Source organism: Nomascus leucogenys, chromosome 6 (genome assembly GCF_006542625.1).
Source record: "Nomascus leucogenys isolate Asia chromosome 6, Asia_NLE_v1, whole genome shotgun sequence".
Lineage (NCBI taxonomy): Eukaryota > Metazoa > Chordata > Mammalia > Primates > Hylobatidae > Nomascus > Nomascus leucogenys.
Window position 1 is genome coordinate 31,870,071 of NC_044386.1, and position 27,794 is coordinate 31,897,864.

General features: G+C 39.4%; 1 protein-coding gene across 2 annotated transcripts in view; it reads left to right on the forward strand.

The window, feature by feature from the left end:
• RAI14 (retinoic acid induced 14) overlaps positions 1-27,794 on the forward strand; it is a 145,406-nt gene that overhangs the window by 105,812 nt on the left and 11,800 nt on the right. The window contains exons 3-12 of one of the 2 annotated variants that reach the window (XM_030813956.1): positions 3,110-3,198; positions 10,444-10,508; positions 14,503-14,560; positions 15,287-15,357; positions 17,746-17,852; positions 18,502-18,680; positions 18,915-18,943; positions 20,308-20,394; positions 21,316-21,402; positions 25,533-25,587. In XM_030813956.1, the coding sequence (XP_030669816.1) occupies positions 3,110-3,198; positions 10,444-10,508; positions 14,503-14,560; positions 15,287-15,357; positions 17,746-17,852; positions 18,502-18,680; positions 18,915-18,943; positions 20,308-20,394; positions 21,316-21,402; positions 25,533-25,587 (827 nt within the window). The remainder of the gene's footprint in view (positions 1-3,109; positions 3,199-10,443; positions 10,509-14,502; positions 14,561-15,286; positions 15,358-17,745; positions 17,853-18,501; positions 18,681-18,914; positions 18,944-20,307; positions 20,395-21,315; positions 21,403-25,532; positions 25,588-27,794) is intronic. The other variant, XM_030813957.1, reaches the window with a different exon arrangement.

The window sequence follows — 27,794 nt, forward strand, 5'->3', positions numbered from 1 at the left end:
GTTTGTACTTTGTCTGTTTTATCTGTAAGAGCAGTAAGTGATGCAGCTTTAGGTAAAATACAGGAAGAGAAAATAATGAATTTGGAAAGTTCTGTCATTCTGTTTTCTCAGCAGGACACAAGCATTCTGCAGGATAATAGTTGGAAAGTCCCCAGAATAGAGAAAAAAAGTCACTTATTGATCTAAACTCTCAATGGAAGAGGGAGGACAAAATAAAATATCTCGCTATCACACAATATATTAAAACATATGCAATGAAGCTTTAACTAACTGGATCCCTTAAAATGTATTTCAGTGATCAAATATATAAATTTAGGTTGATATCAGGGATTTTATTTTAAAAAGCTATGTCTAAGAAAATTCTATTGTGGAATTGGAAATTGAGCACAGCTTCTTAACACCTCACTTCTGCCTTGTATTGATCGTGGGCCTTCCAAGTGATGATCCTGAAACTCTGCATTTCCCAAATCATTTGTAGAATATCATATCACGTTCATCAGACTGCATTTACCAATGTACAGGTGTGGCCTACAATAATGCTTCACTGTCAGATGGTCTGCAGTTCCAACCACCCATAATAGACTATGTAATCCAGAGGTAATCCAAGAAGCCTCAGAGTAGACAAAAATAAAAATATCACATGGGGAAGGGGGTTAGTAACTAAAAAGGGCACATGGAGAACTTCTGGGGTGCTAGCAGGAGGGTTTTGGGGTCTCTGACCACATTCTGTTTCTTGATTAGTATGATGGCAAAATATTTCAGTTGTGAAAATTTAGCAAGCTATACAATTATATGTGTAGCTTTCTTTACATGTTATATTTCAATCAAAAGTTAAATATAGATAAATATAATTGATCAATGGATTGATTTGGGTGTGTGTATATGCACATGGGCAGTAGACACTTCCTGGTATGTTTATCTTTAGAATGGGATATGGCTACTCTCTTATTTAGATACTTTTGATTTAGTTTTCCTCTTGTCATAGGAGATGGCATAGTGAACAGCTTAGAAACAAGAACAAAGACATTAAGAAGCTAAATATTAATCAATTTTAGGGCTTAGTAATCCAGGGGCATTTCAGTTAGTATCCCTAAACATGCAATTCAATAATTGAGGAGACTCCATATTCCCAAGAGCAATTAATTATGTTACATGTACTATTAGTAAGGCTGGGAAACTTTTAGAAACCTTCCACCAAGATTAATAAAAGACTTACTGCTTAAAGTTGAACTTACTGTAAAATGAAGCTATTCCAACAATGTTGAGAAGTGGAGGAATTATTGCACTACCAGTACAGTTTGGTTAAGCTATATTGAATCAGGAATTCCATTTAAATAAGTCACTATGGCCAGGCATGGTGGCTCACGCCTGTAATCCCAGCACTTTGGGGGACCGAGATGGGTGGATCACCTGAGGTCAGGAGTTTGAGACCAGCCTGGCTAACATGGTGAAACCCCGTCTCTACTAAAAATACAAAAATCAACTGAGTATGGTGGCACATGCCTGTAATCCCAGCTATTCAGTAGGCTGAGGCAGGAGAATCACTTGAACCTGGGAGGTGGAGGTTGCAGTGAGCCAAGATCATGCCACTGCACTCCAGCCTAGGCAACAGAATGAGACTCCATCTCAAAAAATATTCAAAAAAAAAGTCACTACACTCCCAAATCATTGTATGCAAAGTTTCATTGTAATGTGAAATCACTTATAAAATAAATTTTGACTGTAAATAGACATTACACATAGATTGCTGTACAAATACAGAAATAGTTGCTGTGAGTAGAGCCAGGTAAGCTAAAATAATTAAACGTTAGAGCCAAGGTAACCATTAGAAATTATTTGACTTGATCCCCAGCCTTTACAAGGGAGGAAATTTAGGCACAGAGAGGTTAAAATGACTTCCCCAAACACACAGATAATTATGTTATGGCTGATTTGCAACTAGTACTAAAGTATTCCTATTTGTTGATATGTCCCCCTCACTCAGCCAGGTTATTAAGAGAAGAGGTCTGGAATCAGACCAACTTAGGTTTAAATATCAGCTATCGGACTTTCCAGTTGAATGTTACCCTGGATTTCAATGACAGATCCTTCCCAGCAAGAAAATATTATCTGGGCATTAATTCAGAGGTGCAGACGTTAAGGGACTTCATGAGAGGTATCCTGAGGGCACATTCCTAAAACATGACTGACTCAGGAGAAGAACTAGAAGGCTCATTAACCTCTCTACAGGATGGCAACTGAGAGAAGGGAAACCTGCCCAAATTTTGCAGCCATCTTGGCCTCTGGGCCTGACTGCCCAGTGGAATAGTACTTTGCTTCTTTCTGCATGCAAAGGTGCCCTTCATCCCGGGATCTGGAGGGATGATTGAATTGGCATTTGGATGTTATCCCTTCTAATGCCCAGTCTAAATGTGCTCCCAAGTTTCATTGAGTTCTGGAATCTTAATGGTGGGCTTTCTCTAATGCTATTTGCACCAGAGTATAGACACTTGCCATCTAATGGAGAAAGTAATAGAACTCACCTTAAAGAGCTGTCATAGGAATGAAAAACAATGCATAAAAGTGTGTAGTCAGATGCTTGACCCACATTAGACACTTATCAAATATTGCATGCAACTGTTGTTACTCAGATACAACACAACAGTGGGCATTGAGTTGTCCAAGAACCTTGGCCACTGTTTGACTTAGACAAGATTTTCTTTTTAGAGCATATCACTTTAAAATGGTGAAACAGCTGTGGTGAAAACACTAGACAATAGGAAAACACTGATAAAGACATATTACTTAGAAATTCAACCTAGTTGGGACTTTCATCAAGAGACAAATATATGGCTGAATCTTACTTTTTTGAAGCCTCGTCTTTGGGGTTGGAAGATCAAACTCCTGCTCCATCCCTTAACTAAAGCTGTCAATGAGCATCAGACCATCCTGAGCCTCTGTTTCCTCCTCTTTAAAATGAGATTGATAATAATGCCTAGTCAGTGGGTGCTTGTAGAGCTCAAGGAAGAGAAAGTGTACATGAAATGGCGGGGAGTGGGGGGAAACTTTGTTGGAGATGAACATTAAAGAGTAGAAATCTCAAGGAGATTTTGTTTACTTCTCTTTCCAGTTTCCATCTTGCTGCTGCAAAAGGACACGTGGAATGCCTCAGGGTCATGGTTACACATGGTGTGGATGTGACAGCCCAAGATACTACCGGTATGTGGTTTTTAGTCTCTTAAGTCAGCAAGCCCAGCACTAGATTAGGTATCAAAAAGTGATACATATTCATTATGGAAAATTTAAGGCCAGGTGCGGTAACTCATCCTGTAATTACGGTACTCTGGGAGGCTGAGGTGTGTGGATCACTTGAGGCCAGGAGTTCAAGGCCAGACTGGCCAACATGGTTAAACCCCATCTCTACTAAAAATACAAAAGAATTTAGCCAGGCATGGTGGCATGCACCTGTAATCCCAGCTACTCAGGAGGCTGAGGCACGAGAATCACTGGAATCCTGGAGGTGGAGGTTGCAGTGAGCCAAGACTGTGCCACTGCACTCCAGCCTGGGCAACAGAGCGAGACTCTGTCTCAAAAAAAGAAAAAAAAAATTAGAGTCTACAGATAAAATTTAGAGTCCAAAAGAAGAAAAGAGAATCATCTCCAATAGCTAGACTCTGACATGGTTTTGTTATGTAGCCATACTTCTGTGTTTTCATCTTTCATGTGGTTAGTCAACTAGAGACTGTATGCTTCTTATCCTCATTTTTTATATTATTTTCTAAGATTATATGTACAGACCAAGCAATAGTCCCTAATTCTTGTTTTTGTGAATCATAGTGTGAGGTGATGGTGAGTTACTCAGGAGCTCATTTCATCAACTGAGATAGGCTCTGTAGATTGAAGCCTTGAACTTCATCTGGACCAGCTGCCCACGATTCTCACCCCTTGCTGTACTTCAGGGCATCCAGTTCACCTGGGGACTTGAAGGAAGGGAAAAGAGAAGAATAAACAGTACACACACACACACACACAAATATGTATACCTACACTTTACCCTCGGAGATTCAGATTCCATTGTCTGGATGTTGCCAGTCAACTGGTATTTTTTTAAAGCTCCCTGGGTGATTCTAATGTGAAGCCAGTGTTGACAAATGATGAACAAGGCAAATGGAGAGAAAAGGTAGCGTAGTCTTATCTTGTATAAAACACTGTCCTATAAGAAGGAGCCCCTGGGGTCTCCAGCCTGGGATTCTGCCCCTGCTGGCCACCCCAAAAGACCAAAGCAACCACTGATGGCTTTTCATTTTTCTATTGTACTTGAGAATTTTTGGCTTCAAATAGGTTTTTATTAGTGTTTACTGGGATACAAAATTAGCCTAACTCCATTGCCTTATCTTGGCTTTTCGTGAATCTGTAATGGATCCCTTTCTTTTCTCCCACCCCCAAAATTGGCCTCTTCAGACTAGTCATCTTGGGGGATCAGCCAGGTATTGCAGGAATGCTATAATTACTCAAAATATGGTTGGGAACAGGTTTAGAACTGTTTTCATTGTGTGAGGACTTAAAAATAAGAATCTCAGTGGTTGGGAATCTTTATCCTTTGAGAATAGGGTTTTTTTTTTTTTTTTAGGGCAAACCTAAGAGCCCTAAAAAATTTTGATGTCAAGTCAGGTAAATGATGTTTCAAACTGGTAAAACCATTTTTGGTCAAAAACAGGGAGTGATTGAAATAACAGAATGATTTTTCTGAGCAGTTCCACAGAAAGTTCCAAAAATATTTTGAGAAATGGCAACACCAATATGGGGGGATAAATGGTTTCCTTAAGTGACTGCCTTGAGGGAAATACTAGTTTATGTTTTTCCAATTAAAGTAATCTTTAATCTCAAGACTCAATTATTGTGTTTGTTTTTAAAGTTCATTGTCATTGCTCTTAAAGTTATGCCATAAAACCACATGGTGCAGTATGATTTGCTAAAATACCCCTGATGAGATGTATGTCCTCTTAAGTAGGGTAAGTTTCCCTCTAAGAAACCCATAATCTGAAAGCATTAGCTCAGAGTGAATAAACTGGTGCCGTCACATAGTTTTGTTTCATTGTACTTGATGTTAAGAAATCGATTAGACAGGACTGTAGTTATTTTCAGCATAACCAAAATCTTCCCTCACCTCTTTTTATTATAGGGAAAAATAAGTTGGGTTTTTTTTGTGTGTGTTTTTTTGTTTGTTTGTTTTTGTATTTGAGACGGAGTCTTGCTCTGTTGCCCAGGCTGGAGTGCACTGGCACGATCTCTGCTCACTGCAACCTCCGTATCCCAGGTTTAAGTGACTCTCCTGCCTCAGCCTCCTGAGTAGTTCAGATTACAGGCACCCACCACCACGCCCGGCTAATTTTTGTATTTTTAGTAGAGGCGGGGTTTCACCATCTTGGCCAGGCTGGTCTTGAACTCCTGACCTCAGGTGATCCACCCACCTCAGCCTCCCAAAGTGCTGGGATTACAGGCGTGAGCCACCATGCCCGGCCAGAATAAGTTTTTTTTTAAATACATGCTCATTGTAGAAAAGTTGAGAAATACAGTAAACTATAAAGAAGAAGATAACTCAAGTTCCTACTCTTATCAGAAAGAAAAAAAAATTTCTATTTTGTTGTATTTCCTTCCAGATTGTCCCAATACATTTTTACATGCCTGAGATCACATTATATAATAAATTCTATATCCTGCATTTTAATTTATTAAATAGCCCGCCAGTTTCATTTCCCCCATTAAAGGCTCTTAAGAAGCATAGTTCTTGGTGGCCTCATAACACCCTGTGGGTAGAGCTCGTATTTACTACCAGAGCCCTAACCCAGTTCCTGAGAGGCTGGTGCAGTGCTGGGCAGGAAGACCTGGATGCCCCAAGGCAGTGCCCACTTCCTGCAGACTGAGATGGCACCACTCTCTAAGAAGCAACACTGGAGGGAGTGCTGCGGACACAGCCTGGATATTTCCCAGGATTCGCCAGTGGGAACCAATTGAAATTGGTGGAATCCACAGCACTTTGTGGCCACAGGACATTGTCCAAACATTTCATGGGTTGAAGATGTCTCAGAGCTCCGTCACTTCCTTCTCACCTGATATTTTTAGCCAAGATGCCAGCACTTTGCTCCTTGGGCTTCATTGTTTTACTTTGGTCTGAGTGAGGTACCAGCTTCTTCCCATGATTTCTTGAAAGCATGCAAAGAGAACATAGGAACAAAAGAAGAAGAACACTGCATGGAAAAAAGTGCATCTAGAAAAACACTTCTTATTTTTTTCTTTCCCAATAAACAGGTTAAATTGTAATGGCTTTGATTGCCCATGCCTGTGTCTTACCTGTTGGCTATAATACCTACCTATTCACTCTCCCTCTCAAGAAAGCATATCTGAATACAAGGGAAGGATGAGGTTACATTAGTAACAGTGCTTAGTGGTCATCACTAGTCCTAAACGTTTGTTGTGGTGGTTAGGGGATGAATTAAATGGCTTAGCTTTTACAAGTATTGTCTTTCCGTGTGGAACCTACCTTAAGTTTTGCCACTTTATTACTGAGATGCAGTCACCTTCAATCTCAAGATCCAGTGAGAACTGGTACAAAGATCTGTTACCATAAATCCTGCCCTGTAGAATTTTTGAAAAAAAACAAAACACACACACACACACACACACACACACAAAACCACCTTTCAAAATCTATTACACTGACTCTTTTTATTCTTTTTATCCATGATTAATGTCTTCAGGATGGTCAAATTGGTATAATTTCCTACTTTTTAAACTTTTGACTGAATTTAAGTTATAGAAGCAAGAATCTGTTAGCATTTTTTAAAGCGATTTTTCCACATGAAATGCTTGGAAGTCTGAGAATTTTTATGGATGCTTTACAAGTAATTTTAAGAGCAAAACACTGTCAGAAGATAAGGCCTTGGATGTGGTTATAGCGCAATATCAACTGTCGTGTCATTTTCGATTGATATTACTTAATTCTTCCCTGTTTTTTCCAGCTATCTTAAGAATTGAATACATGGTCATAGTCTGAGGTAGTTTTAGGGAAAGGTGCCCTATGGCCAGAGCAGCTGGGTCATTCTACTCAGACACCCTTTAAGTAAAAGGGTTCTTAGACTACTTGTAATAGTCCAAGACTCTTAATTTATAAATATCATTAGTCTTTTATTTGCAGGCAGAATTCTGCTGGAATGCACTTAGGATTGCCCTTGTTATTTGCCCATAGGGAAATTGCTTCCTGATATTCTAGACAGATCCACAGCTATATGGGAGCCAGAGATGCATTGTCTCATCATAGTTGGATTCTGTCACTAAAATAATATTTTGTCCAGAAAATTTTGCATTTGGAGAGAGAATTTTGTGTTAATATTAGCAATGAGAGACATCTTACTTCAGTGTTACAGTGTTCAGGGAATGATGCGTCATTCGGATTTTGAGACTATTTTTAGTGAAAAATACTTTTGTGCTGCTCATTAGAAAAACATCACAGGGCTGGGGAATAAAAGAATTTTTGCTTCTATAGAAACCCGGCACTTCCAGGCATGACTAGAACACTTACTCAAAGTAAAAAGAAAACCTGTTATTTTATAGTAAGTTGTTTACATCTCCCAACCATCTTGTCTTTGGAGAACTGTGCCTTTTTCCAGTGGGTGCTGCTTATGCAGAACAGCTTTTGTCCACAGCAGGGACAAGTTAATGCATTGCGTGCACAACATAAACGGTCTCCATCTTACAATCAGGACGTGTTCCAAAACTTCATTTGTAAGGCATTTGTTTAAAACTCAGAATGTGCTTGTCCATAGAAACAGTGGTATAAGTGATGGTCGGAGGGCCAAGCTACTCCACCAAAGCCTATTTAATGCATCATGTAACTAAACTCATACACAGTTACACTTCATACACTCTGGAAGGAGGGATCTCATATGATATAACAGGAGGAGGAGGAAGAGAAAATCTTTGTCTTCTTACTTCCAAGAATGTCTCTTCCTTCATTTTTAAATTTTGTTCATCCTCCTCCTTTTGGGAGGGGACAGAGGGATTCCTGTCTCTCAGTGTCTTGTGCTGATGAAACAACTCTCCCTCACACCTACCCTAAAAATCTCTCTGTACAGCTGAACTCAAAATAGAAGGAATCAGATCATTTGACTTTACACATTTTTGTGCCATTCACGATAGCCCTATGGCCCACTAGTTTTTAAATACAGTGTTTCCTAGCTATATGATTCTCTAATTAGTGAATTTCTGGTCAGTGTTACAGACTGAAGACTGATTTAGAAAGAAAAATGGGGCCGGGCGGGGCGGCTCACGCCTGTAATCCAGCACTTTGGGAGGCCGAGGTGGGTGGATCACCAGAGATCAGGAGTTCGAGACCAGCCTGGCCAACATGCTGAAACCCCGTCTCTACTAAAAATACAAAAATTAGTCGGGCATGGTGGCACGCACGTGTAATCCCAGCTACTTGGGAAGCTGAGGCAGGAGAATCACTTGAACCCGGGAGGTAGAGGTTGCAGTGAGCCGAGATGGCACCATTGCACTCCAGCCTGAGTAACAGTGAGACTTTCTCAAAAAAAAAAAAAAAAAAAAAAAAAAAAAAAGATATTTGGGGCCTGGGCCACCATCATATAAAGAAGTTGTTGGCCGGGAATGGTGGCTTACGCCTGTAATCCCTGCACTTTGTGAGGCCAAGGCAGGAGGATTGCTTGAGGACAGGAGTTTGAGACTAGCCTGGGCAACATAGTGAGACCCCCAGCTCTACCAAAATTTAGCCAAGTGTGGTGGCGTCCACCTTGGTCCCAGCTACTAGGGAGTCTGAGGTGGGAGGATCACTTGACATCAGGAGATTTGGCTATAGCGAGCCATGCTTGTGCTACTCCACTCCAGCCTGGGCTTTGGAAAAAAAAAGAAAAGAAATCGTTTCTCGAAGTCAGTGATTCTGATGAACTGGGCTTGATATTGCCCCCCAGGGGACATTTGGCAATTTCTAGAGACATGTTTGATTGTCACATTTGGACCGCTAGTGGATAGAGGCCAGCAATGCTGCCTAACGCCCTGTACTGCATAGGACAACCAGCCACAGCAATTGTCCAGCTTATAAGGTCAGTGGTGCTAAGGTTGAGAAAGTGCTTTAAACATGTCCTAAAGTATGGGAGTTATCTACAGGTGTTATATTAGGTCAAATAGCTTGGGAAATCCAGGATTAAGAGTTTACTAGGTGTGGTGGGGTATCTGGCAGTGGTCAGGTCCTCTGCTCTGACCCTCTCCCCAGGTCCCCCAATCCAGACATTTGAAATTAGCATACCCTCTAATTCAGATGGACAGAAATCTATTGAGAGCCTACTGTGCAGCAGCAGTGTTGTCCATACTAGAGATACAGCAGGGAATCAACAGGGGTGTCTGTCCTCACCAAGCTTATATTCTTGTAGGGGGAAAAACAATTAACTATGTAAGTGTGTGTCTGTATAGAGAAAGAGGTAAAAGGGAATGACAGAAGCTGCTAAGTGCTATGAAGGATAAAGAAATAAAGCAAGGAGTAGGGGTAAAAGAGTACGGAGAAATTGGAATTTGAAACGAGAAAGTCAGGAAAGGCCTCATTGAGAATTTTACAACTCTCCCTTCTTCTATATAAGAACTTTGAAAATCAGAAAACTCCAGGTAATTTCCATTCAGGGCTGGAGCACATTGAGAGGAGAGGGAAATGAGATGTCAAGAGTAGGGGCTGAAGTGTGTGGATCTTTGATGTATTCTGCTGGCTTGTGGGTTGCCTTCACTGGATTCCTCAGCCTGTGGTGGGTGTAGCCTGGCATGGCTCTTGTGGACCCAGGATGTTTGGCAAACATATTGACGGCTGAAAGCAGAGCTGCTGAGCTGCATTATCATGAGTCCACCGCAAGCGTCTAGCCTGGAGCTGCTTCGCGCCCCAAGAGAACGGCAGTTGGAGCCTGTGAACGTCATCCAGTAGGTGGGATGGGGGATGCTCGATTCTCCCTATTCTCAAGAATAACAGTTCCAGCCCAGGCACAGTAGCTCATGCCTGTAATCCCAGCACTTTGGGAGGCCAAGGCAGGAGGACTGCTTGAGCTCAGGAGTTCAAGATCAGCCTGTGCAACGTGGCGAAATCTCATCTCTACAAAAAATACAAAAATTACCCAGGTGTGGTGACATGCTACTTGGGAGGCTATAGTCCCAGCTACTTGGGAGGCTGAGGTGGGAGGATCACTTTAGCCCAGGAGGTTGAGACTGCAGAGAGCCATGATTGCGTCACTGCGCTCCAGCCTGGGTGACAGAGTGAGACCCTGTCTCAAAAACAAAAACAAAAACACACAGTTCCGTCTTTTTTGGAGAACAATATATTTCCTTATAGCTGTCTTCTCATAGATAAGAAAGAGATTTTTTTAAAAGTGTGGCCTTTTTAAAAAAAATTATTATTTGAAAAAATCCATTTAGGACACAGCGCCTTACATCTCGCAGCCAAGAACAGCCACCATGAATGCATCAGGAAGCTCCTTCAGGTAAGGTGGTGACAACTTAGAATTGTAAATGTGTCGGTTTTACAATTCGAAAGTAATCATATTTGTGAAAGAACAAACACACCCTCCATACACACTCCTTTAAATACTGTCCCCAGTCCTGTGTTTCCTAAGAAGCTTCATGATTGAAATGATAGCCAAGGAGAAGATTGTCTCCATAGCAACTCCACTGGCAGAGAAGAGGATCTAATCAAAATTGGAGTGTCTTCTTTTGGGACCTAGCCTTTTTCTCCCCTTTATTTGGTTCCTCCTTTTCTTTGCTGAAGGACTTACACCCTCTGAATAGTGTAAGTTTTTAAAACATGGTTTCTAAGCTGTTGGAGATCCTTACCATACAGGATCTCCAGTATCCTAGTATTGTGAAATCATCAGTAGAATGCAGCTCTTCTTTGAGAAGCAAAATTTCAACCATTATTTCCTCATATATAACTTGATGAGCTTCAGTTCTTGGGTTTCGTTTAAGTCCTTGGTTTTATTCTTCTTTATAATTTTCAGCCAACTCCCTGGTTCAATAATCTTGCCAGGAAGTTTGTAACGATCCCTTAAAGTGACGACTTCCATAAATCTTTAAAGATTAATATTTAATGAATTCCCAATAGCCATCCATACGGTAACATCCAGTTGTTGCCAGTCAAAATGCAAACTGGCTGTTTTCAGGAACAGCATAGAGCAATAAAATACGTGTTTGCTTGTACTGTCTGTTCTGTTGAACTGTTGTCTTGGCCTTCACAAGCACTATTTGGGACCCAGCATCTTGCTTTAATTTGGCTTTGAAATTCTAATGCAGAAATGTGGTCACATTCTTCAACTTGTCCTGCGCTGTTGATCACACAGCTTCTTGTCTTGCGTTACATGATGCAAGCTATTGCCAGTTCCAAGAATGCTTAACCTTAACAGGTCTTTGAAGCGAAATTCAAGAAAAATAGATTAATGTCTGTGATGTTGTATTATGAGGCTTCCCTTTGAAGACAACTGAAATAGAACTTTTCTTACCTGCCTCTTCTGGGACCAGACACTCTGGATAAGTGAAAATCATTGCTGAAGTGCTCTGCCTCCATATCCTTGGCCCTACCTCAATTTTTAAGTAATTGATTTATGTTTGAAATCTCCATTCCCATTCTGGCTTGGCTATCCAGACTTTGCATCTGACTCTGATTTTAAGGAAGAATTAACCTGACAAGCTGGATGTTCTCGTGGGCAAGAACCAGATATTCTAGTCTCTCATGTAATCTTATATCTGGTTATGCAAATGGATTGGTTTTTCTTCGGAATCTTTGAAGCCTTTAAACAGTTCCTTGTGCTGTTTTAAAATTAGGCCAAAGCATGGTAAGTCCTAACTTAATCTCCATTCTTCTTACCACGGAAGGGCAAACATTTCACTAGTGTGGTAGTGTGTTATTACCTCCTCTCACTGCCAAACCATCCAGATTGTTCTTCTTCCTGGATGGTGGTTAAAACCTCAGCCGTGTCCTCCTGTTGGGCTGTTTTCCCAGGTCCTGTTCCTCTTTGCTCTCTAGCCAGTTCTTCACCTCTTGTCTCAGTAGCCCAGGCTCTCTGTGCTGTGATCCCCGTTTCCTCCTGCTGCCCCCCACTCCTATACCCTCTGCATTTACGGATCTCCCTGGGCTCTCCAGGCTTTTGCTCTTATTGCCCGTCTGCTGGAGCCATTTCCCCTCTCCAGTGGCTACCAAGGTAAAGTTCTTCCTTCTCACGGCAATGAGCACAAATAGAGCCTTTTGAGATTCTTCAAATTCACATAAGCTCTCAGGCGGGGTGCAGTGACTCACGCCTGTAATCCTAGCACTTTGGGAGGCTGAGGCGGGTGGATCGCCTGAGGCCAGGAGTTCGTGACCAGCCTGGCCAACATGGTGAAACCCCATCTCTTCTAAAAAATACAAAAATTGGCCGGGCCTGGTGGTACATGCCTGTAATCCCAGCTACCCAAGAGGCTGAGGCAGGAGAATCACTTGAACCTGAGAGGCGGAGGTTGCAGCAAGCCAAGATTTCGCCACTGGGTGACAGGGCGAGACTCCATCTCAAAAACAAACAAAAAAACAACAAAAAACAAACGAGCTCTCTCCCTCCCCGAACCCTCAGCTATTCCTCCTGCCCTTTCTCATACTGTGTTTCCGGGGCACTGTGCATCGTGTCAAGCAGTGACAAACAGCAGCCCGTATTCCAGTGGGGCTCCCAGTCTGGTAAACAATCCACAAATAAACATTACAGATTGCACAGCAGTCAAAAGGAAGCTAACGGGTTACTGTAAGAGAGGAATCAGAGGTGGAGGTTCATGGAAGGCCTCGCGAAGGAGGTGATATTTAAGCTGAGACCTCCCAAGGATGCAAAGAGCCACAAGAAAAGCGTTCTAAGCAAATGGAACAATGTATGCAAAGGACCTGAGGTCAGAAAGGTGCTGGCCAGGGAGGGAAGAAAGCCAGTGTGTGGGCCTGGGGCAGAGCAAGTAAGGAGGAAAGTAGCACAGGATGCAGGGCCTTGTATGTCATGATGGGCTTGACTGCAGTTCATCCTAAGTACAGCATGGAACTGTGAGGGGCTTTTAAGTAGACAGTGAGAGTCACAGTTTTAGAAGAGAATTCTGATTGTTTAGAGAATTGATAAAAAGGGGAAAAATGCAGAACTGGGGAGACCTGCCAGGAAGCCACCTTAGCTGTTCAGGTGAGAAGATGCTGTCCTAGAAAAGGATGTTGGGAACAAGAAAAGGAAGAGGGTAGATTGGAGGTGAGTTTTGGAGAAAAAAATTGACAGGACATGGTGGTCCACTACATATAGGATGAGGAAGGGGGAGGAGGATGAGGAGGAATCAAAGCTGAGTTGCTGGTTTCTGGCTCAATGTCTAGACTGATGATGATGCTGTTGATGGAGAAGGTAGTCAGGGAGGAGCAGTTGGGGCATGGGGGAGGGGAAGCCAGAGATTTTGGCTGGGCCTTTGAGATGCTAATAAGACATCAGAGCAGAGATTTGAAGTAGGCAGTGGGTTATCAAGCCTAGCCCTTGAAGATGACAACTGTTGTGTGTAAGAATACAGGCCCTAGCCCAGCCTGTCTGGGTTTGAATCTTGGCTCTGCCATTTACTGTGACTTAAGCAATATATCAACTTTTTTGTGCCTCCGTTTCTTCATCTGAAAGTGGAAGTAATGATAGTATCTACCTCGTGTTGTTAGGGGACCTAAAGCAGTTCTTCGAACAGTGCCTGGCATGTGAGAGCTAATACTTAACACAGCACTTATTGTTGTTACTGTTAGGATCTCCACATTTGGGAGTCACTAGCGTCCATTCTTCTAGATGATATTTCAGGCTGTGGGTGTGGAGGAGCTTACCAGGGAAAAGAGCTTAGAGGAAGAACACTGAGGAGCCCTGAGGTTTTCTGTTTGGCTAGAGGAGGAGCCGCAAGAGGAAAAGCAGAGCAAGATGAGCCAAGCAGGGCTCTAGGAGCTGAGAGGTTGGAGAGAGGAGAACAGAAATGTTTATTGTCATTGGAAACATGAAGGTTGTTGGTGACCTTGACCAAGGCCGTCTCCTTGGACTCGAGAGGGGACACCCAACTGCAGTGTTTTCAGGAGTGAATGGAGGTGAGGGTGCATGGACTGCATGTGGGTAATCCTTAAGAGAAAGCTGGTTTCGTGAAGGGGGACAGAAAGGGCAGGAGATGGGGGAAAAGATAGGATCAAGATGAGAGAGCCTAGAGCATGTCTATTAGCTGGTGGGGTGCTGGAGTGGTGAGGGAAGGAGAGGAACAGATAGGTGAAGCGGCAAGGAGGGAAGAGTTTGCCCATCCCAAAGACATGAGTCTCCTTCCCCATAGGAGACTACAGGCCCCTGGAACACAGCAGTTGGGGCTTATTTAAGTTAATAGTCTTCCTAATAAGTCACATCATACCTTGCAGGAAAAGTCTGAACTGAATAGAATTGGTGCAGGGTATTTTATTATATGGATGTATTTATTTTTCTCTTATAGTCTAAATGCCCAGCCGAAAGTGTTGACAGCTCTGGGAAAACAGCTTTACATTATGCAGGTAACTTTCATCCTCCTATTTGTCTTCTTCTGCCATTAGAAACACCAACTTTTCTTTTTCCTTATTCAGGCCATTAACCTTCCATACTATTCCTGGTGCTCTTTTCTGTCATCATTTCTAGACATTCCCATTTTCCTCTCTTTGTAAAACCTACACAGTTTTACCGAGGCATATGCCTAGAATTCATCAATTGCTTTGCCACCTAACCACTGAAAATTATCACGATTAATAAATTTTAACTAATTTAAGGTTTATTTTTAAACTAAGAGATATTCTAAGCATTTGTAGATTTCAGGTAATGTATGATACAGACTTTTTGATTTGAGGATTATTATGAACATCAGTCAATTTTATTTACTAACATTTTGTTTAGTATGATTACACAACTTCAAGTGACAAACGTTGACACTGAACTATGAGTGATTAGATTTACACATGTGTTTTATTGCTAGTTGTGGGAAAGCTAAGTCCTGTGAAAACCTGAGCCAAATATTTGCCTAAAGGCAACTGGCAGTCACTGGCTTTAGGCCTGCATAACTCTGAAATTAAGCAGTAATTTTAAACACCTCACTCTTAACCTTCCTAATACCATTTCTCTTCAATGCAACTAGAGTGAATATATGTAGAGTGGGTAGAATATGAACATTTCCTTCCTGAAGTATCTGATACCCCTGGTTGTGAATAACTGTGTGATTGGCTGTGGTGTTTATATTTTCCTTCCTCCAGCAGCGCAGGGCTGCCTTCAAGCTGTGCAGATTCTCTGTGAACACAAGAGCCCCATAAACCTCAAAGATTTGGTAAGTACCAGGTGGTCACTAGAGGCAGAGGTAGACACTGGTTTCTAGAGCTCAGTAGGATACCTCTAGAGTCACTGAGACTTTAGACTAGCAGTCCCCAACCTTTTTGGCATCAGGGGCTGATTTTGGGGAACATAATTTTTCCATGGATGGGGGTGGGGATGGTTTCAGGATGAAACTGCTGCAGCTCAGGTCATCAGGCATTGGAGTGCACAACCTAGATCCCTCACGTGCTCAGTTCACAATAGGGTTTGTGCTTCTACGAGAATCCAGTACTGCCGCTGATCTTATAGGCAGTAATGCCCACTCGCCTGCCACTTACTCCCTGCTGTGCAGCCGGATCCTAACAGGCCACAGACTGGTACTGATCTGCAGCCCCTGGGTTGGGTACTCCTGTTTTAGACAACTAAGTATTGGGCAAATTCTATTGCTTTTCAACCTAGATTCTCTTCTGCAAAATGGATTTATGTATTATTCTTAACCCTTTTCCCATTTGCTCCAAGAATACTCACCAGTGGCGTTTGGGAATACAGCATTTACCTCAAGATAACTTTGCCACAAAATATCTCATTTTTATTATTACTATTTTCGCATCACTCTAGTATATTGACTTTGGAAACAAAAGACATCATTCTATTTATAGCATTCTGTTTTTAGTAGTGGTATTTCCATTTACAAAATATAGTAATTCTCGGTCGCTGAAAATGTCAAATCCTAGAAGACATAGCATTCCTATGTGTGATGTTGGACATCGTTCTCAAAGAGTTCCTGGCTGAAGATTCATTTGATGAATCCGATTTTTCTGAGACAGATGATTCTGATGATTCAGACGATTCTGATATTAGTTCTGTTTAGAAATAACTCCAAGAACAGTTTTTATATTTTATTTTCACATTGAAAATCAGTCAGATTTGCTTCAGCCTCAAATAGTGTGTTTATATAAAATTAAATGAGCTCTGGCAGAGAGCTGCACTTTTTTTTTTTTTTTTTTCTAAACTGGGAAGAAGGTTAATTGGCTTCTAAAACATTAATAAAACATTTTGCAGCATATGTTTCCTATATAGGTATATTTATTTCTATGGCTATACATGTTTTCTACCATCAATGTAATTACAAATAAAGCTTAATTTCTTGATTTTTAAAAATAAGTCTAAATAGAAATTTTACTACTTTCATTCTGCACCCCATCTATCACCTTGGATATCTTCTACTTAGAATCTCCCAACTTTGAAGACCACTATTAGGCTATTTTAACTTCACCAGGCTACTTTGGGAATAAATTTATATACCTATCACATGGTTATGTCATGGGGTTATATTTCATGTTGCAGCATGAGAACTAACATGCATACACTTATATTTGATGGAGATACTATGAAGTGACTAAATGGAATCTGTAAATAAATTCATATTCCTTGAAGTTCAGTACTTCCTAAGCAGAAAGTAGTATAACTTCACAGAGATAGTGCCCAGAAATCTGTCTGAAATTCTTTATGACAACACTCAATCTTTAAGCAGCACTTGTATTTTTAAATAGTTGGATATATTGTAACATCTTTTCCCTTTGCCTATTGAATGCTTCTACCTTAAAACTCAACTCTCGATGGATTTATAGGGTATATTCCAGAAAAAAAACAAAATAACAGCTTCTCTTTATGGTTTGTGTCAGACCTAAGATTACAGAAAATACTTATGTATATTCTTCTAGTATTTTTCTTCATTTGTTTTATATTGTAATGTTTAAATGCTTAATCCACCTGACATAGTTTGTATATGAGTTGGAGACCTAGATTTCCTTTTTCCCAAAGGGGTTGCAATTGTCATGACATAATTATTCTTTCTATCCATTTCTTTATCTAGTCATGTGTTAGTAACAGACATAGGCTCTTAATTTATGTTATATTTTGATACATAGCAAGATTACTAAAGGGTACACTTTCTGGTAAAAGTGGAATGGCAGGATATGTAATGATTAGTGCACTGGGAATAAGCTGCCTACAGGGCAGTGGGATCTTCTGGTGTCGTGCGGAGACACGCCCTTCCTTTCTCCAGCACCATCCCTCAGTATACCCAGTACACTTGCCTTGAGCCTTTACACACTTTGTGTTCTGCCCTCTCTCACAATCACCCAAACAGTGATAGCCAAGGGCACAAGTAGCCGCAAGAAGCTGGAGCTCCTATGTAAAAGCTAGCATTCAGTAAAATTCCATAACAAGAGTTGTGCCAACATACAATTGTGACTCTACAGGGGTACAGAATATCAGGATGGACCAGATATTAGATCAGCAGTCCAAGTCAGGAGAAAAATGTGCAAAAAACAGGGGCTGACTTTTGCACTTCTGGCATTTTGTGCCTGAGGTAAAATCTAAATCTGAATTTGTCTCCTAGGATGGGAATATACCGCTGCTTCTTGCTGTACAAAATGGTCACAGTGAGATCTGTCACTTTCTCCTGGATCACGGAGCAGATGTCAATTCCAGGAACAAAAGTGGAAGGTACTCCAGAATTAGGCAGAAATCATGTGACTTCAGTGATATCCACATTCTGAGGGTATTTCAAAATATCACAGCTATATTTTGGATCATTTGTTATAAGGGATTTTTAACTTCTTACCTTTTTAAAGTTCTACTGTTTCTGATAATCAAGAATCTATGTTGACTTTAAAGCAATTTTCCCCAGACATCTGCAGACATCATTGCTGGCTAAGTCTGTGAGGAGACTATTAAATGCTAATGTGAATAAACAATGTCCTGTGACTTCCTATGCAAAATAAAATAAACCTATTGGTTGTTTTGGAGAAATGGTCTTAGAAATATACATGGTATTTAAAATGCTTGAGGTAAAACACGGATAAGATTCATGCCAGCCATATTAAATCCCATCATATTGTGCTAAATAGTGTAGAAGATTATGTTGTTTGACTAAATGTGGTTTAATGTTTTGATTTAATCTGTAGTTTAAAACAAAAAAAAAACCACCTGATTTCATCTTGATTGCATTCCACTTCGAATTCTCCGAAGATTAAGTGTAATAAAGGTTTAACTGCACTTAATCTTCTTTTCTCTTTTTTGAAGACAACTGATTTCCCAAGAAAGACTTTTTACGTTCTCTTAGTACTAATTTTGTGTCTCTTTTTTCCTTTAGAACTGCTCTCATGCTGGCCTGCGAGATTGGCAGCTCTAACGTTGTGGAAGCCTTAATTAAAAAGGGTGCAGACCTAAACCTTGTAGATTCTCTTGGACACAATGCCTTACATTATTCCAAACTCTCAGAAAATGCAGGAATTCAAAGCCTTCTATTATCAAAAATCTCTCAGGATGCTGGTATGTAAAAGAAAATAGCCAATGTTGTTTTAAGTTTATCCACTCCATTTTCCCCAAAGGATAAAGGAATGTGTGCAATATGATATATTTTATTATTCTTTTAAACATATTCTTGCAGAAAAATGGAGTGTTAAAAAATATTGTATATGGTGTATGTGTGTGTATCCCCCAACCCAAAGTGAATACGAATCATTATGCTTCTTATAGTTCTTTTTTTCACTTTTTCTTCTATAGATTTAAAGACCCCAACAAAACCAAAGCAGGTATTTATCTTTGGGGGAGGCTTTTATGTTTCATTTATGCTTGTGGGAATTTAAAAATGTTCAGATTTAACCACTCTGGTCCACTAGTAAAGTAATAAAGACTATATTGAAAATACTTAGGGACTGAAATATCTTTGAATAAATGAGTCATTGTTATAAGGTGTTAAAGGTTGCTGGGCCAGTGGCTCACGCCTGTAATCCCAGCACTTTGGGAGGCCGAGGCTGGCGGATCACCTGAGGTCGGGAGTTCAAGACCACCCTGACCAACATGGAGAAACCCCGCCTCTACTAAAAATACAAAATTAGCCGGGCATGGTGGTGCATGCCTGTAATCCCAGCTGCTCGGGAGGCTGAGGCAGGAGAATCACTTGAACCTGGGAGGCGGAGGTTGCGGTGAGCTGAGATTGCGCGATTGCACTCCATCCTGGGCAACAAGAGTGAAACTCCATCTCAAAAAAAAAAAAGGTGGTAAAGGTTTCCTTAATAATTTGCTTTATTTCAAAAGCATGTAACTTTAAACTTGCTACTTATATGTTCATCTTTTTCTGAAATGTACTAACTCATACTGCCTATTGGTGTGAAAATGTTTGATGTGGCTTAAACTCTGTGACTGAATAACACTGTTTTAAATACTTGTAATATCACATGAGCTACAGAGCTACAGCCAGAAAATGTTAGCTATTTAATGAAAATAAGAGAATTTAGCCTTTTCTTTTAATTAGGGTTTTTCTAGAATGTCATGTAGTGTTACACAAAGTAGAAATTGAGTTTGCCCTGTTATTGTGTAGTTTTTTTCTAAAAATATATTGTCACTATCTGTTTTTTTTGACGAACAGTATATGTTTGGTTGTTTATTTATTTACACATCTACGTTCTTGAAGAAATCATAAACAGCAAATACTCAATACTGAATTTATGTGCTAACTGTATTACTTATCAGTAACCTTCGAAAATGAAGTTATCCCTTTCCCTCATATTTATAGTCTTTAAAAAAAGGAATGGAAGTAATGCAGATGTGCGGGAAATACCATTGCTTTTCATTAATACAGAAAGCTGGCTATGATTGTATTCTGGATTCTAAGTTGTAGTAGACCTCAGCCTCTACTTTCCCAGTTCTCCACACCAACCTAATCTGGTTTTGTCTCATGTGTTTTTATTTTCTTGCTATTAAAGCATGGGCTGCTAGGAGAATACTTGCGCATGCATATTATTTATTTTTATGTTGGTAGCAGATTTCAGATTTTGATAAAGTAAGAAATGCATGAACTTTTGAGGTTTTTCTCATGTGTTTGATAAAGCTACTTGCCCAGACTTTACTAACCAAACTAACCCACCTCCATTCTTTGGACTGTGATAACTTTCAGCATGACCAAGTCTCTAAAATAAGCTCAGAAAGAAGTGGAACTCCAAAAAAACGCAAAGCTCCACCACCTCCTATGAGTCCTACCCAGGTAAAAACAAAAGCAAACCAACAATCAATAAACGCACCACAAGAAAGCCATAAATTTGTCATTTTGTTTAGGCCAAAAAGGAATGTTTTAGAACTGACCTTTAAGTGCATATTTAAAATTTTCCTTAGCAGTTTTAAATTACAAATTGTGATAAGAAGGATTTTGATGATTAGTATGGAAATAATGTTGATTCTTATCTATTTTTAAAAAAACAGTAGAATCGAGTAGACTCTTTTTGAAAAGTCTCAAGGAAATTTCTCAAAATCTTATCACAGAAACTTTCCCTTAAGATAAGTTCAATTTATTTTTCGTTCCTTCTGTTAAAAGATCTAGTAAGGAGTGGGAGAATGAGTAGCCAGTGAGGCAATTAGTTGAAAATGAATTTCAGTTGGTTTCTTAAAACATTGCTAAAATATATTTGCCTTTCTAATTGCTTTTAAAGTTGGCTAATATTAAAAGTAGTTTTCATTTCTGAGCTTTATAGTGACCATTGCCTAGAGGAGGAAGCAAGGTAATCTATGTAATGGCAGGTAAAAACACATCGAGATTTGTTATTTAAAAATTCATAGGCCATAAAGAGAATAATCCATATTTAAATAGGGAGGAATAGTTCATCTCATAAGTATTTTTTAAATGTATGTTAGCATACTTATTAATATTCTTAACCTGCAATCGAAGTTTTATAGATTTTTTAAAAAGTGATTCTAATATAGGAGCAAAGTTATATTCTGTAAACTTTCAGAAAGTATTTGAAGTAGCTGAATTGCATTGAAAATATTCTACCCTTGAATTAATTGATGCCAAGGATACTTACCGTTAGATTTCATTGCATTGGTTAAACAGGTTGATTCTTCGGCACTGGAGAAGAGGAATTTGAAGATACATTCTTTATTGATGATTTTCATTTTGTTTCTTTTTTAGTTGAGTGATGTCTCCTCCCCAAGATCAATAACTTCGACACCACTATCGGGAAAGGAATCAGTATTTTTTGCTGAACCACCCTTCAAGGTATTTCCTTTCTGTATTCAGTTTTGTTACTGTATTTTAAGATACATGATAGACTTGCTTTAAGTTATATAATACTGGGAAAAACAGAATATACTTCTGAATCATTGGTTCACAACCTTTTCACCATAAAGTACCCCTTGATTATTTTTTCTGGCATGGACCCCATAAAGCAAGAATGATACAGCTAGTTTGTATCCATAATAATTTAAAATTTTTAAAAAAATAATGGAGTGAATAAATTAAATTTACAAACCAATAATTGATTTTCTTCATTTAAAAAAAAAAAAGAGACAAGAGGGCTGGGTGCAGTGGCTCACACCTGGAATCCCAGCACTTTGGGAGGCCAAGGTGGGCAGATCACCTGAGGTCAGGAGTTCAAGACCAGCTTGGCCAGCAAGGCGAAACCCTAACTCTACTAAAAATACAAAAACTAGGCCGGGGCTGGTGGCTCACGCCTGTAATCCCAGCACTTTGGGAGGCTGAAGCAGGTGGATCACGAGGTCAAGAGATCGAGACCATCCTGCCCAACATGGTGAAACCCCGTCTCTGCTAAAAGTACAAAAATTAGCTGGGCATGATGGTGCGCGCCTTTAATCCCAGCTACTTAGGAGGCTGATGCAGGAGAACCACTTGAACCCAAGAGGCAGAGATTGCGGTGAGCCGAGATCGCGCCACTGCACTCTAGCCTGGCAACAGGGCGAGACTCCATCTCAAAAAAAAAAAAAAAAAAAAAAGAAAAAAATACAAAAATTAGTTGGGCGTGGTGGCAGGTGCCTGTAGTCCCAGCTACTCAGGAGGCTGAGGCAGGAGAATTACTTGAACCCAGGAGGCAGAGGTTGCAGTGAGCCAAGATTGGGCCACTGCACTCCAGTGTGGGTGACAGAGCGAGTGTCTTATGGTGGGGAGCAGGGACAAAGTTTACTTATATGGAATCTAAAAAAGTTGAACCCATAGAAGCAGAGAGTAGAATGATAATTGGGGGAGTGGTGGGAGGTGTTGGGGAGATGTTGGCTAGAGGATACAACATTTCATCCAGATAAAAGGAATAAGTTCAAGAGATCCATGGTACGACATGGTGACTATAGTTAATAACAACGCAGTGGATTCTGAAAATCACTCAGAGAGTAGATTTTAAGTGTTTTCATCACAAAAAATGATAAGTGTGTGAGATTAATTAGCTCCATGGCCATTTCACATTATGTAAGTATTTGCAGACATCATGATGTACATGATAAATACATACAACTGTTATTTGTCAACTAAAAAATAAATTAACTTTTTCAAAAATAAGGTGTGGAAGTTACCAGCTTCTACCTGTTATTCTCCTCATTCTTTCCTGAATGCAGAATATTGAGGAAATGCCAAAAATTATATTTCAGGAACTTCTCTATTTATAATGAAATATTCTAGATTGGATCCTGGGACAGAAAAAGGCCATTATTCGAAAAACTGGCACAATTTGAATAAAGCTGTAATTTAGATAGTAGTAATTTACCAATTGACAAATGTATAATGGCTACATCTGTTGTAAACATTAGGAGAAATAAGTGAAGGTTTCTATCTTGCAACTTTTTTGTAAATCTTAAATTGCTCCAAATACAAAGTGCTAAAGTTTTTTTAAAAAGAGACAAAGATAAGAACTTACTAGATAACCAGTCTTCTTACCCAATTAAGTTTATATTAATTCCAATCAAAGAGACAGAAACTTGTGTTAATCTCTGTTGTCTTACTGAGAATTGTATAGTTAGTTTTTTTCCTGACTATAAAAGTAATATGTATTTATTTTACAAATGTTAGAAAATCCATTAGGTCTTATCCACCTGGTTCTGTAGATTTGTGGTTGGAAAACATTTTAAGGAAGCGGGAGGATATTTCCATTTAATATCTGTTTATCTAACATACTGAGAAACTGTACTCAGGGGGAAATAAAATTTATAATTGTCAACATGAAATTTCAATATTTTATATTTACTTACCTTCCCTTATTTAGAATTACTAAAGATGTTTTCTTTTAACTTGGATACACATTAATCTGAAACAGATTCTATCAACTTATCATTTCCCTCACTTTAGACTTTACTAATAAACTCTTCAGATGAATTTCTATGTAAGACAAGGCAACTATACTCTTACAGTTAGTATGATAATATCTTCTGATATGACTGTGCCTCAAAGAAGCAACGCAATCCAAAGAATAATATCACAAATTATTATTTTTCAGAGGTAGAGTATAACAGACTGTCATTTCTGAAAAAACAAAAAAACCAAGATAAAAAGTGACATTTATTCCTATGTTAGCTTAGGGAGGAGAAAAAAGTGATATCTAGGCCAGGCTTGGTGGCTCACAGCTTAAGCCTGTAATCCCAGCACTTCAGGAGGCTTAAGCGGGTGGATCACGAGGTCAGGAGATCAAGACCATCCTGGCTAACACAGTGAAAGCCCATCTCTACTAAAAATACAAAAAATTAGTCGGGTGTGGTGGCACGCGCCTGTAGTCCCAGCTACTGGGAAGGTGAGGCAGGAGAATCGCTTGAACCCAGGAGGCGGAGGTTGCAGTGAACCAACATTGCGCCACTGCACTCCAGCCTGGGCGACAGAGACTCCATCTCAAATAAAAAAAAAGAAAAGAAAAAGTGATGTCTATTTAAAATGGCTAAAATTTAAAAAGACTGAAACTACCAAGTGAGGACTGAGGATGTGGCAGAACTAGAACTCCATTTCCTGCTGGTGGGAATCTAAAATGGTATAACTATTACCAGTTTGGAAAGCTGGAAGTTTCAATAAAGTTAAATATAAACCTAATATATGATCCAGCCATCCCCTCATAGGTGTTTACCAAAATAAATGAAATTATATGTTTAGACACAATCTTGTATGCAAATGTTTGTAGCAGCTTTATTCACAACCTCTCCAAATTGGAAGCAATCCAAATGTCCATGAACAAGAGAATAAAGATAATGAGATATACCCATATAATGAAATATTATCTGCCAATAAAGAGGAATGAACTGTAGTGCAAGTAACATCATAGTTGAATCTGTAAAGTCATCATGCTGAGAGAAGCCAGCCACCAAAAAATTCATACGGGATGACATTCCATTTATAGGAACTCTAAGAAATGTAAGAAAAAGAGTTGTGGTTGCCTAGGAATGATGTGGGCAAGGACTGGTTGTAACGAGGCATGAAGAAACTTTTAGGCATAATGAACAGATTATCTTGACTATAGTGTTGGTTCCATAGGTATACATCTGTCAAAACCTCTTCAAATTGTAAACTTAGATGGATGCAGTTTATTATATGTTATATAGTGGAAAATATAAAAACAAGTAAATTTGTTATAAAAGTGAAAGGACTGCTTTTTGTAAAGATAAGCACTTAACTAAAAATAAGCTACTTTATTATTTAGCATTTGGGCTTTTACAAAGGTATCTCTGCTGAAACATTCTCTTATAATTGACTGGCTCATTCGGATGCCACATTGTAATTTTTAGCAAGTCACTGTAATGTTTTGAAATGAGATCGTGGCTTTGAAATTCCAAGAATTTTAACAGTATATTAACAGACATTCAGGGACAAAGGATTAGAGAAAATCTTTAGGGAATCTATTGCCAATCTGAGACCGTATGATATTTATTACCATTTCCCTTAGAAAAGTTAATAATAACTTTAATAGCAGATAACTTATAAAATGATAAAGCTAAAAAGTCTGCTTTAAAATATTTCAATCAGTGTATAATGCATACATATAGAACTTCTCTTTGACTTCATTATGAAAGCAGTATTTGCCATCTCAGTTTTTAGTACATAACTCAGTAAATTAGCAATTACATAAAATTATTGTAATCTTAAATATATTTGCATTGTACTCACTAAATGAAACTTCTGAAAAATATTTAGAGAATATACCCTCTGGAACTTCTAAAGTTTTAGAAATTAAACTTAGTAGATAATTGTCACTTTTACTCATTTATAGCTTAAAATATCTTCTTTCTTTGAGATTTTCTAGCTGCTTTTCTAGTAGGATAATACCAGATCTGCTCTGCATAAGCTCAAGGAGGAAAGTCTGCTTGATTCTTTCGTGCAATGTTACATTGAGAAATGTTCTTTAAGTCATTTTTGTGTTTCAATAGGCTGAGATCAGTTCTATACGAGAAAACAAAGACAGACTAAGTGACAGTACTACAGGTAAGATAAGGAAGCATCTGTTTTTTGTTTTTTTTTCCTTCAACCAAACTATTTCATGTCCATTTAAAGAGAGCAAAGGCCAAGCTAGGGTACTGTGTAAAAATGTCACGAGCCAGCATGTCCACACAGAGCTGCCAGTAACACACAAGCTGAAGCGCTCTGTACTTCAGGGTGCCTTCTTCACCTGCATTTTAAAGAGTCTCTGAATTTGAATTTTGAAAAATACATCTTTATTTTCATTTGTCCCAAACTGCATGTTAGCAGTTCCTTCAATTATGAGTACAGGGAATAAGCCTCAGTCGTATTAGCAGACCAGTGATTCTGTCACCAAGAGAATTCCTGTCACCTTACTGTTATTGCAGATATCTTGAAATATTTACAATATTGCTACTAAAAATTATGGCAGTTATTAGACCTGCTGCCAGATCTCGTTATTATTACCAAATAAGCTCTTAAGTTACTGTAGCCTATATATTTTATCTTACGCATTTAAAAATATTATGTTCAGATGAGGTCCATAGGCTTCTGCTGTCTGCTAAACCCACTCTTTGCAGCTGAGCAGCACATTATTTCATGAAGGGAGAATCCACCATGCCACCTCCGTGACTGTCCCCATCGAACTTTTCTACTTTGGATTTCAAGTAGACACACGCAAAGACAAGAATGTTCATGAAGTCATATGTAATCATATTGTCTTTATGATCACAGGGTTTAATTCATTTTGTCTCTTATAAGAGTGCCTCCTAAGAATTTACCCTTTAAGAATGTAACATAGTATCTTCAGAATCCATTTAAAATGTAGAAGAGACGATTTCAAAGATCCGCTTTTGCTCCAGCATTCAGTGTCTTAATCTGTTGTGTATTTCATAGGTGTTTGGAGCCTTTAATTTGCAGAACCTAGAAATATTTTTTATTTACGTATTTATTGATTTATTTTAGAGATTGGGGTCTTACTGTATTGCCCAGGCTGGTCTCAAACTCCTGAGCTCAAGCAATCCTCCCACCTTGGCCTCCCATAGTGCTGGGATTATAGGCATGAGCCACCACACCCAGCCCTAGAAACATTAAACTTTCTAATTCCTGGAAGAGATCGATGTTAATATAACTAAACAAATGTTACATTGGGTACTTTAAAAACCATTCACTGTATCTTAGAATTTTTATTTCTTAGAATTGCACTTATGCTCCTAATTCCCTAGTTTATTCCACACTCACCAGACTTCATGTCAAGGAAACTCAGAAAGCTGTGATTTAGGCATCAGACTTATGATGAGAAGCAAGGATTTCTATGAAGAAAGGTCATTTTGCATTCTTCCAAGTTAAGATTAAAGTTTTCATCTTTGCATTAAATGGCTGTGAGAAAACAAAAAGCATAGCATTAAAAATTTAGATCAGTGCTTTTCAAGGTGTGGGTAAAGTATTTACTAGCTTATAATAATTAAGGAGTTTGAGCTGGGCATGGTGGCCCACACCTGTAATCCCAGCACTTTGGGAGGCCGAGGTGGGCAGCTCACCTGAGGTCGGGAGTTCAAGACCAGCCTGGCCAACGTGGCAAAACTCTGTCTCTACTAAAAATACAAAAATTAGCTATTACATAAAATTATTGAGATTTTATGTAATAGTTAATTATTGAGCATGCCTGTAGTCCCAGCTACTTGGGAAGCTGACGCAGGAGAATCACTTGAATCTGGGAGGTGGAGGTTGCAATGAGCCGAGATCATGCCACTGCACTCCAGCTTGGGTGACAGAGCAAGACTCCATCTCAAAAAGTAATTATAATACTAAGTTTGGACCAGAAATTCACACAGTTACTTCACTAAGCACATTGTTTTGTTCAGCTGACATACTTTTCGTAGGACTTTCTAGATGAAGGAAGCAGTACCTTGCATTGCATTCTGGAGGAAGTTTGCTATCTCAGTGAGAACCTTGAATACCACTCCTTAAGTTGCAATTTCAACATGATAATCATTAGGATGTCAGAAAGTTGTGGTTTACCAACAGGGATTACTGTGGGATTCAGAGAAGAGAAGATAGTTTCATGCCAGGGTGGTCATTGAATGCTTTAAGGACTGGGCAAAGTTTGACATGATGCTTAAGAATTCTCTAGGCAGAGAGATTCTGCAGGGCATTCCTGTGGATAAAGAATGAAAGAATCAGCCGTGTGTTGAGAATGCAGAGGGTGTGATGGGAACCATGAATCTAAGGAA